Here is a 9,520-nt window from a genome sequence, read left to right as displayed (position 1 = left end):
CCTCTCCCGGTCCAGCCCCGTTCCCGGCCCCGCCATGGCCTGGGCGCTGCGGTTCTGCTCCGCGCTGGCCCTGGCGCTGCTCCCCGCGGCCCCGCAGCACCTGCCGGCAGGTAAGCGTGTCCCCCTCCCAGCCCGGAGCTCCTTCCTTACCGGTACCGCCTCTGAGCCTTTGGTTCGGGCGAGTTCCTGCCCTCTCAGCCCCTGTGGAGGGGTGGAGGCTCCTTGGCAGAGCACCCCAAATCTTCTTTTGCGGGGTGGCCGGTGCGGGAAGCAGCCTGGCTGGGTTGGTGGCTACTGGGCAGGGCTCTGTGGCTACTGGGGACGGGCAGAGGGAGCTGGGAGGGCACCTGGGAGCTCCACAGGGTGTCCCGGGGCACCTCGGTGTCCCTCTGACGTCTGCGAGATGGGGTGTAGGAGGAGAGGCTTTATCTGCTGCTTTTTCCAGCTGCCGAGGGTGTGTTTGGTGACCTGAACAGCTTGGGTAGGAGTTGGGCACCAGTGCTGGGCAGGGGGAACTTCTGAGACATCCCAGCCCCACTGGTGGCCCTTTGGAGGAGCTCCTGGGGGAGCCTGTCCTTCTTCAGAGCAGGAAGAAGGGTGGGTGTCCTCAGATCTGGGTGAGCAGCAGGTGGTGGCTTAACTGCTTCTCCAGAGCCCTGTGGGTGAGGTGCCAGGTAGAGAAACTCTAGCAAAAAGTTGGGGCAGCCCCCTCGGAGGGGGTCCCAAGAAGTCTGCCCACCCTTCTGAGCAAGGAGCTGTTCTCCAGAAGATGCCCAGCCTCCTGGCAGCTGCACGGTGGCTCTGCTCAGGAGGAGAGTGAGGACCAGCATGTGTCCTGCTGGCTTCCTTATACCCCCTGCCATTCCCTTCTTTCGTAGCCAAGTGGCAAAAGCACTGGCTTCTAGCACAGCAAGACCTTCTCTCCCACCTCTGTGCCCAAGGTGCTGCCCAGGCTGGTCCCCTGAGATGGGGTGTTTGGGCAAAACCCCAATCCTGAAGGGCTGGGAGGTCCTGGGAACAGCCCATTCCCATCTCTCTGGGGGAGGGTGGCTTTGACTGGGCTGTGAGCATGAGCCCCAGCTGGGCTTGCCAGGAGAAGGGGACTCCTCAGTGAAAAGCAGAGCACTGGGAGGAAGCCTGGTGGAAACCATAAGCCCTCCTCGGCCTCCTGTGGTGCCAGAGGGCTTGTCTGTGCCTCCTTGTCAGCAAACAGTCTGGAGGCAGTGATGCTTTTCCTGTCCCAGCTGGAGAAACGGGGGAAGACGCAGCTTCCTCAAGGGTTTCAAATCTGCAATCTCTGCCTCTCCAGGCAGAGTGTAAACACCCTTATCTGAGCTGTGTTCATAAATTGCCCAGTTGTTTGGAGGGCTGCACAGAGCATGTGACTGTTGACAGTGGGTCACAGCCCAGGGCTCCTGCCAGCTGGAGTGAGAAAATGCATCTTTGCTGCTTGGGAGTGTGGAAAACAAGCACTTCTGGGACTGTTGCTTGGAGTGTGGTGGGTTTTTTTTCCTGATTCAGGTGCTGTGCAGCAGTGATTCTTCTGCCAGCAGTTACTGAGTAGTCAGGCAGATTGGTTTGTGGGGTTGTTTGGTTTTTGTTTGGTAAACCACAGGCAAACAGGCTGATGCTTCCATCCTTGAGGCAGGGGTGAGGCTTAAATGTCTGCTCCTTAAGGGCTGGCAAACTTCATCCTTCCTGAGGGTCTGGGGGAGCACACCAGTGAAATGGCAGGCAAATATCCTGTAGGAAGACTTTCTGGATTGGGCTGCCTTGGCCTGTGTTCAGACTTGATTTGTTCCCCCTGCCCAGCTGACCTGTACCCCCTTGGGATGGCATCATCCACTGGTGCTGAGAGCTGCCTGTGTCTGTAGAGCAGGGGTCTTCCCCTACCAAATGGGGGTGGAAACATGGTCTGAACATGGGCACAGATTTTAGGCTGTGGTGCTGCTCCCATCACCTGGAGCCTCTCCTGCTAAAGGAAGGTCGGGATGAATTGGCTGGGGCAAGGTACAGCCCTCATGTGCAGTGAGAGGGTATGGGCTGTGTCCCTCCTTCTGCTTTTCCTGGGAGTCATTTCCTTGTCTCAGGCTTGTTTGCTTGACCTGCTCCATCACCTGGGGATACAGGCCTGCACCACATGCCCAGTGCTTTGTCCTCATCCTCACAGGCTCCCTCTGGACTGACCCCAGCTGTGTCACCCAGCTGTCCCACTCCCTGCCAGCCACACCATGTGCTCAGGCTTTTAGGGAAATAAGACCCAGGGAGAGGAACTTGCAGCTCAGGGCTTGGGGTCAGCAGGGGCAAGGCAGAGAACTTCCATTTTCCTTTGTGTCTCCCACCATGGCGTGGGGTGTGTCTTGAATCTAGCATTGCCACTGCTCTGATGGGAGTGAGGGCCTCCTGGAGCAGGTGGGAGCAGGCTCTGAGGAGTCTGGAGTTTTAAACCACTGAGAAGCTCTTCCAAGTACTGAGGTGTCTCTTTTTTTCCCTTCCTGTAGACTGTCAGCAGTACACAAACAGGAGCTGTGAGGAGTGCCTGAAAAATGTCACTGTAAGTAGTAGCAGTAAAATTCCCAACATCTCCCAGTGTCTGAAAATGGGCTTTGTGGGGCTGTTTGGTTCCTGGAAAGTTGGGGCTGCTTCCCTGCCCTGGTCCTGAGCATGCTGCAGTGCCACCCACCCATGGTGATGATGAGGAGAGGGCATTTTCCCTCTCAGTGCTCTGGGAAGAGATTGCTTGGAACTGCTTTGGGTTTTGTTGTGTGCTTTTGGAGTGGAGTCGTGGAGTTGCTGAGCTCCTCCTCACAGGTGGGACACCCTGGCAGGGGGATGTGCACAGTGAAGGAGCCCAGTGGGCTGGACTGGCTGGTCAAGTTGCCCCTCCACTGGGCTGTGGGTGGGTACAGGATGTGTGTGTGTGTCCTACCAACCTCCACTGCCTTATCTCAGGTATCAGCAAACTTCAGCTTGAGTCAGATGTCACAACTGACTTAGCCAGAACCAGTTTGACCAAACCCAACCATCTGGGGGTTGGAGCCACCAGGAAGACCAGGGTGCAAAGCTGCTGCAGGTAGATTGACTGGGAAAGAAGAGTGTTCTTCTTGTCCCCCCAAAAAATGCCACTCGGAATAAATGTGAAGGATTGGGTGATCACTACCACCATGAAAGCCAGGAGGAGGGTTCTCAGCATCTTTATTTGCTCTACAAACCTGCATTTCCCCTCCCCTGCCTCTCTTGGTGCTGACCACATACAACTGTCACTCCCGAGCATCCTGTTGCTGCTGGGTGCTGCCTGGTCCCTGGGAGCAGGCAGTGGTGGCCCCTGTGGCTAACAGGCAGTAACCAGTAACACTGTGCCACCTGGTTCCTGTGTCCCAGTGCCTGTGGTGTGCCAGCAGTGGGAGGTGCATGGAGTACCCTGTCCGGAGAGTCCTCCCCCCCGCCGACCTCTGCGAGCTCCGCTCTGCGCGCTGGGGAGTCTGCTGGGGTAAGTGGGTGCTGCTGGGGTGACACCTGCCCTTGCTGCTCAGTGGCCCTGCCAGCTGCTTGCCCAGGAGGGAGCAGGAGCTTCCCTTCTTGCTGCTGGTGTGGCAATGACAGGCTGAAGTCAGGCAGGGTTCTGCAAACTTCCTGAGGCCTGGGTGAGAAAGCGGAGTGAGATCAGGGCTTTACCCTGGGGCTTTACCTGCTCTAAATATATTCCTCATGCTTTCACAGAGCCACAGGGTGGTTGGGGTTGGGAGGGACCTCTGGAGATCACCCAGTCCAATCCCTGCCAGAGCAGGATCCCCTAGAGCAGATCCCACAGGAACACATCCAGGTGGGGCTGGAATGTCTGCAGGGATGGAGACTCCACAGCCTCCCTGGGCAGCCTGTCCCAGGGCTCTGTCACCCTCACAGGCAAGAGGTATTTCCTTAGATTAAACCTCCTGTGCTCCAGTTTGTTCCCATTGCCCCTTGTTCTTGCTTTCACATGACAGAGGCTTCCAAACATGGCTCATGCCTAGGAACCAGAGTTGAAGGTGCTCCAGGTGTGCTCAGCAGTGTGTTTCTCCAGCAGCTCTCTCCTCTGCACCCTGTGCATCATTCCTTGCACTGTTTCTGGCTCTTCACATTTAGCAGTGTGGCTGGTGTCCCAGGAAGGCTCTTAAAACTCACAAGGACTCTTGGAATCAGAAGTGAGGTGACTTCTCTGGAGGCCTGCATGGGCTTGTGGTGCTGAGCGTGCTGTGGTCCTGCTCAGCTCTTACCCACCTGAGAAAATACCCTCTTCCAAAACCACTCCTGCAGAAGCTGTGCTGCAGCTGGCTCCTGCAGCCAGATCACCCATGAGAGATCCTTTTTCTGGCTGCCTTTCCTCCTTGATGCCCTGTTTCCTGGTGGGTTTCTGGAGAAATTATTGCCTTGGTGCTTTGTGCTCAGGCAGGACCCAGTTTTGGGGGGCTGGGGCAGTTAGGGAGCAAGCTGAGCCTTGAGTTCTCTCACATGTCCCCTTGATGAGGAACTTGGGGTTGTGTTGTGGTGGCCTGACTTGTGCCTGAGGCTGGGCTCTCTGCCCACAAGAGTTAAAACCACTCCCATACCTCGTGGAGGAAGAATCTCCTCTTTGTGAGCACTGCACAGTGTGATTTTCTGGAACTTGACCTTGAAATACTAGTTTGTATGTGAGTAGCTTCACAAAAGGTTTGATTATAGAAGAACACATTCCTTCACTTGTAAAACTGGCTTCAGAGGAGATTAGTCCTGGGGAGATTAGCTCCTAAATGAGTCTGCATTTTTTGGTGTGAGTGTGTGTGGGACTTATGCCTTTATCTTGGGGTGGGTGCCTGGCGCTCTTCCATGGACCATTCTCCATGGGAAGGGGTGATCTGAACTTTTCAGAAGCTTCAAAGCAAACATGGGCCTGCTGGAAAAACTCCCTTTTGAGCTGTTTGGGTTTGTCTCACCCTCCCTGGGCTGTCTTCTGATCCTTGGCTTTTAGGCTTGTCCCCCACATGACTCCATGGGTCTGTCCCAGGGCAGCCACCAAAGCCTCCCACTGTTCCAAGGCAAGACTGTGCCTCCCTGGGGCCAGGGCAAAAAGGATGATGCTTCACCACCACATCCCACTGGGTTTTGCATGATGTATGGGCAGGCAGATCCTCCAAAGCCTGGGAAAACATGCTGGTGGGGTGCACAGAGCAGCCTTCTGCCTTCAGCTGCTTCAGCAGCACTGCTGGCCCCAAGCTGATAAATCCCAACAGGTCTTGTCCAAGGACTCCAGCCAGCCACCAGTGCCCCCAGCCCACTCCCATCTCATCTCAGGTGACTTCTGAGGCTGCCTTCTTTGGGCAGTAACTCCAGGGCCAGCTGTGACCTCTCTGCTGGAGGTTGCTCCTCAACCCTGAAGCCTCCAGGGTCTGGTTTTTCTTTTCCCCTTGATGAGTTACTGTTCACCTGGGTTAGTGATTAAGGCAGCTTTGCTCCTGTTCCTGCCAGAGGAGTTTGACCTGTGTGCATTTGCTCTTGCCTTTCTACCCAGCCAGAAGCTGAGCACTATGATTAGCAGCTCCAGATACTCAGTTGGTGTGTAGGTGCTGGTGCCAGCACTTGGATACCTGTGGATAACAATGTCCATCTTGCTTTCCCAGGCTGTTACGTGTGTCCCCAGCCCAGCTGGTGACAGTAGCCCCATAGCTGGTAAATATTGTACCCCCAGGCAGCCACGTGTTCCTGTGCTAAATGTGTCTTGTCAAATTCTTCAGTGAACTTTGAAGCCCTGATCATTGCCATGTCTGTGGTGGGAGGAACAGTCCTGCTCGGGCTGGGGGTCTGCTGCTGCTGCTGTTGCTGCAAGAAGAAGAGCAAAAAGCAAGTATTGGAGGGGCTCCCTGTGCTCGTGGAGTAGCTCAGGTGGCAGCAGGTGCTGAGTGCTGAGCACTAACCAGGCTCTTCTGTCTGCCAGGCCAGACAAGGATGACGAGAGAGCAGCCAGGGAGCGAGAGAGGAGGCGGGTGCGGCAGGAGGAGAGGTGAGGTGGGGTCATGGCTGCAGGACCCCTGGGCCTGCTGGCCAGGAGGCAGCTGGGGCTTCACCCTGGCTTCACCCTGAGCTCACATGTAACCACAGAATGGGTTGGAAGGGACCTTCAAGATCATCCAGCTCCACCCCCCTGCATGGGCAGGGACACCTCCCACCAGCCCAGGCTGCTCCAAGCCCCATCCAACCTGCCCTTCAACACTGCCAGGGATGGGGCAGCCACAGCTTCCCTGGGCAACCTGGGCCAGGCTCTCACCACCCTCACACTCCACAATTCCCTCCTCATGTCTCACCTCAATCTCCCCTCTCCCAGTTTTCATCCCTTCCCCCTTGTCCTCTCCCTCCCTGCCCTTGTCCCAAGCCCCTCCCCAGCTTTCCTGGAGCCCCTTCAGGCACTGGAAGCTGCTCTAAGGGCTCCCTGGAGCCTTCTCTTCTCCAGGCTGCACACCCCAACTCTCCCAGCCTGGCTTCAGAGCAGAGCTGCTCCAGCCCTCTGAGCATCATTGTGGCCTCCTCTGGACTTGCTCCAAGATCTCTGAGTAAACCTCACAAGCATCATCTTTCTTTGAGGCCTCTGTGGGTGCAGCATCCCAGCCATGTGGTGTGTGTGACTCTGGTGGTCCCCTGTGCCTCCAGGAGGTGGGGAGATGGGTTGAGCAACCCTGGCAGCCTGGAACAGCCTGGGTTGGGAAGAAGCAAGGAGCTGTCATCTCTTGCTTGCTTGTTTGTATTGCCAGTCACCGACCTGTGGTCTCTGTGTTGGCTTCTTGCAGGAGAGCAGAGATGAAATCACGACATGATGAAATCCGAAGGAAATACGGTACGAGGGGTTCACACTGAGCTTCAGATCAAGCAGCCTTAGCCTGCTCCTTTCTCTGGTCACAGCTGCCAGCAGGGAAAACATGGTCTCCACTTCCCCTGTCTCAGTGAATTGCTCTCTGGGAGCCAGGGTAGAGATGGTCGTGGTGTGTGACCCCACACAAGTGCTGCTCCTCTTGGGCAGGGATGAGGGAGTGTTAAACACTCCCTGGGACCTGTGTCCTCCAAACTTGCCACGTGGGAGAAGCTGCTGCCCTTCAGGCATGGCCCTCCAGCAGAGCAGATGCCAGTCTGGCTGTGGAGCTGGTTCTCTGTGCCAGCAGCAGTTCCCAGAGAAGTGGCCCAGTCCCCTGAGAGTGCATAACCTCCCTCCTGGGGCTGGACTGTCCTTTGGGTGAGTCCCGTGGCCCCAGGGAAGGTGGGGACCTCACTGAGGGGGGGAGCAGCTTGGAAGGAAGATGGGAGCAGCCAGTTGCTTGGAGCTGGTGGAGGAGTCTGTCCTGCCTGGCCATGGAGGCTGCCAGGGGCTCTCCCATTGTGGCCATGGAGCAGTTGGGCACACCAAGCATGGCACTCTGGTCTGTGGCTTTAGTGGGAGCTGCAGGGAAAGATGGAGACCTTCCCTCTGTGTGCAGCTGCTGCAGGTTCCAGGTCAGACAGGAGATCGAGGGGTCTCTGGCTGGGCTGGCTCTGCTGGAGTAGGAAGAGCAAGCAGAGCTTGTGCCTGAAGGACACTTGGTGGAGGAAGCACCTTGTGGCAGTGAGAGAGCTGTGCTCCAAGGACTCATTCCATGCCAGGGCTCTGTCTTGCTGCAGCCAGACTGCAGAGTCTGCAGTCTTGTCCATTCTGACTGTTCCTCCTCAAAGTGTTGAGCTGGGGGCTGGCAAGGCAGCTAACAGAGTGACATGGGGACTTGTCACTGGCCCAGAAATCAGCCCTGTATCTTTGCTGAGTCTGTGGATGTAGGAAGAGGTCTGAGAAGGGCTTGGATTTAATTTGGGGCTCCCTGCTATTGAGTCCAGTCCCACAGAAGGAGCATGCAGAAGGGGTGCTCTGGAAGATCAGTCGTGCTGCTTTACCTGGGCTTTATAATGAGTTCCTGCAAGAGGGGTTTGCCATCAGGTCAGGCTTCCTCATGGATCTCCTTGGGTGCAGAGGAGAGTGAAATAGTGTTGACTGTGTGCACAGCTTGAGTGAGAGCAGGTCTTCCAGAAGGGCTCCAGGACAGGAGGCTGGATGAGAGTTGTGGCCAAGAACTCTGTTTCTTGCTGGCTGTGACTGAACCCATCTCTCCCCTCTTCCAGGCCTGTTCAAGGAGGAGAACCCTTATGCCAAATTTGAGAATTAGCACCTCCAGACCTTCCCAACCAGTGCCTTCCTGCAGAGCCACGGGACCCCAGGCTCCATGAAGAGACCCCTGTGGTGCCACTTCCCCCTTCAGCTGCCACAGAAGATGAGACAAATGCTTGATGGCACCGTTGTCCCCACTCCAGATGCTCACTTGGCTCCAGAGCTTTCCTCTTGCTCTGCTGGTGCAGGAAAATGTGGTGGCACTCTCAGAGGATGACACGTTTCTTCTCACTCACTCCTGGGGTGATAACAAGAGTCCAAAGCAATGCAAGTAACATTCCTTGTCTCTGGCCAAGGGTCAAAGCAACCTGTGCACCTTTCTTGCTCCTGCCCCACCAAAAACCTTTCACACACACAGAGACAAGCTCTTCTATCTCCTTTTTTTTTTTTTTTTTTCTTCTTCCTTTTAATCTAAGCAAAAGCCAGCAAGAGTTTCTTGACTTGTTGGCCTTGGCTGTTACTCCAGGGGCCTGTTCTTGTCCCAGCACATTAGCATTCCTTTCAAAAAGCACAAGTTCCTGGTTGTCTCGGGCTTCCAGAAGGAAGGTCCCATGTGCACATTCTCACTTGCAACTAATCTGGGGAAATGCCCCCCCCCCCTACTCCCCTCCCTCTCTGTGCCTTTCTAGAAAGGTGGTCTCCTGGGCTTGGTGGCCACTGCTGACAGCAATACTGTAGGATTCAGATGCATTTACAATGTGTTGACTATATATTAAACTGATTTGATTACTATGCTGGTCTGAAAGAGTCTAATCCTGCTTCCAAACTGGGTACAGGTGGACAGTGATGGCTGGTGGAGTCATCTTCAGGTGCTGATGGTGGAGGGAGGCAGGAGCAAGGCTGACTTGGGGTCTTGCTGGGCTTGAGAGGAGTCTGTTCATAGAGATGTCAGTTGGGTGTTGGGGTCAGTTGGGTGTTGGGAGTGAAGCTGCTCTCTATAAAGGTGCTAAGGGACCTAGGAGGGCTGAAAGGAAGCAGGGAGCTCTTGTGTGGCCCTGAGCAAAGCTGGCCTTGCCGTGTGCAGCAGCTTGGTGTGAGAGCCGTGCGTCTACCCTGACAGTTCTCAGGAAGGCTGGCTCCTTGGGTGGGACTTGCTCCAGGGGGTGGGATTTCTGCTGCACGGCCCTGGAGCCCAAGCGGCTCCAGCTGAGCTCCTGAAGCTCCAAGCTCCGGGCTGGTGCCGGGACGGGCGAAGGGGCTGGAATTGCGGGTGACACCTCGTCCCTGCTGGCGGGGAGGTGGCAGGGACAGAGCGCGTGGCTGTGGTGCTGAACGAGCACCTTGATCTGTCACCTGGGCTGCGGGGAGCGCGAACCGAGCCCCGGTGAG

The 9,520-nt window shown here is 56.1% G+C and overlaps 2 protein-coding genes across 2 annotated transcripts in view; both read left to right on the top strand.

Moving 5' to 3' along the window:
* Positions 1 to 34: 34 nt before the first annotated feature.
* The window catches only part of SUMO3 (small ubiquitin-like modifier 3), a 12,962-nt gene continuing 3,476 nt past the window's right edge, over positions 35 to 9,520 (top strand). Inside the window, exons 1-2 of the mRNA XM_009996753.1 lie at positions 35 to 110; positions 1,094 to 1,146. Of these exons, the coding sequence (XP_009995055.1) occupies positions 35 to 110; positions 1,094 to 1,146 (129 nt within the window). The remainder of the gene's footprint in view (positions 111 to 1,093; positions 1,147 to 9,520) is intronic.
* Positions 1,992 to 8,189, top strand: PTTG1IP (pituitary tumor-transforming 1 interacting protein). The gene is made up of 7 exons (XM_009996740.1): positions 1,992 to 2,010; positions 2,502 to 2,554; positions 3,382 to 3,490; positions 5,748 to 5,853; positions 5,948 to 6,013; positions 6,795 to 6,841; positions 8,146 to 8,189. Exons 1-7 carry the CDS (start codon positions 1,992 to 1,994, stop codon positions 8,187 to 8,189), a joined length of 444 nt encoding a protein of 147 aa, XP_009995042.1.

Source organism: Chaetura pelagica, unplaced genomic scaffold, assembly GCF_000747805.2.
Source record: "Chaetura pelagica isolate M959 unplaced genomic scaffold, ChaPel_1.0 scaffold264, whole genome shotgun sequence".
Classification (NCBI taxonomy): Eukaryota; Metazoa; Chordata; class Aves; order Apodiformes; family Apodidae; genus Chaetura; species Chaetura pelagica.
The sequence above is the reverse complement of the archived record's forward strand: the minus strand, read 5'-3'. Positions and strand labels throughout refer to the sequence as shown.

What these genes read in the sequence shown, in the direction of transcription:
- PTTG1IP (XM_009996740.1), top strand. An exon ending in GCGCTGGGGAGTCTGCTGGG is followed by an intron (nt 3,491 to 5,747) that starts GTAAGTGGGTGC and finishes CAAATTCTTCAG; the next exon opens with TGAACTTTGAAGCCCTGATC. An exon ending in TGAAATCCGAAGGAAATACG is followed by an intron (nt 6,842 to 8,145) that starts GTACGAGGGGTT and finishes CCCCTCTTCCAG; the next exon opens with GCCTGTTCAAGGAGGAGAAC.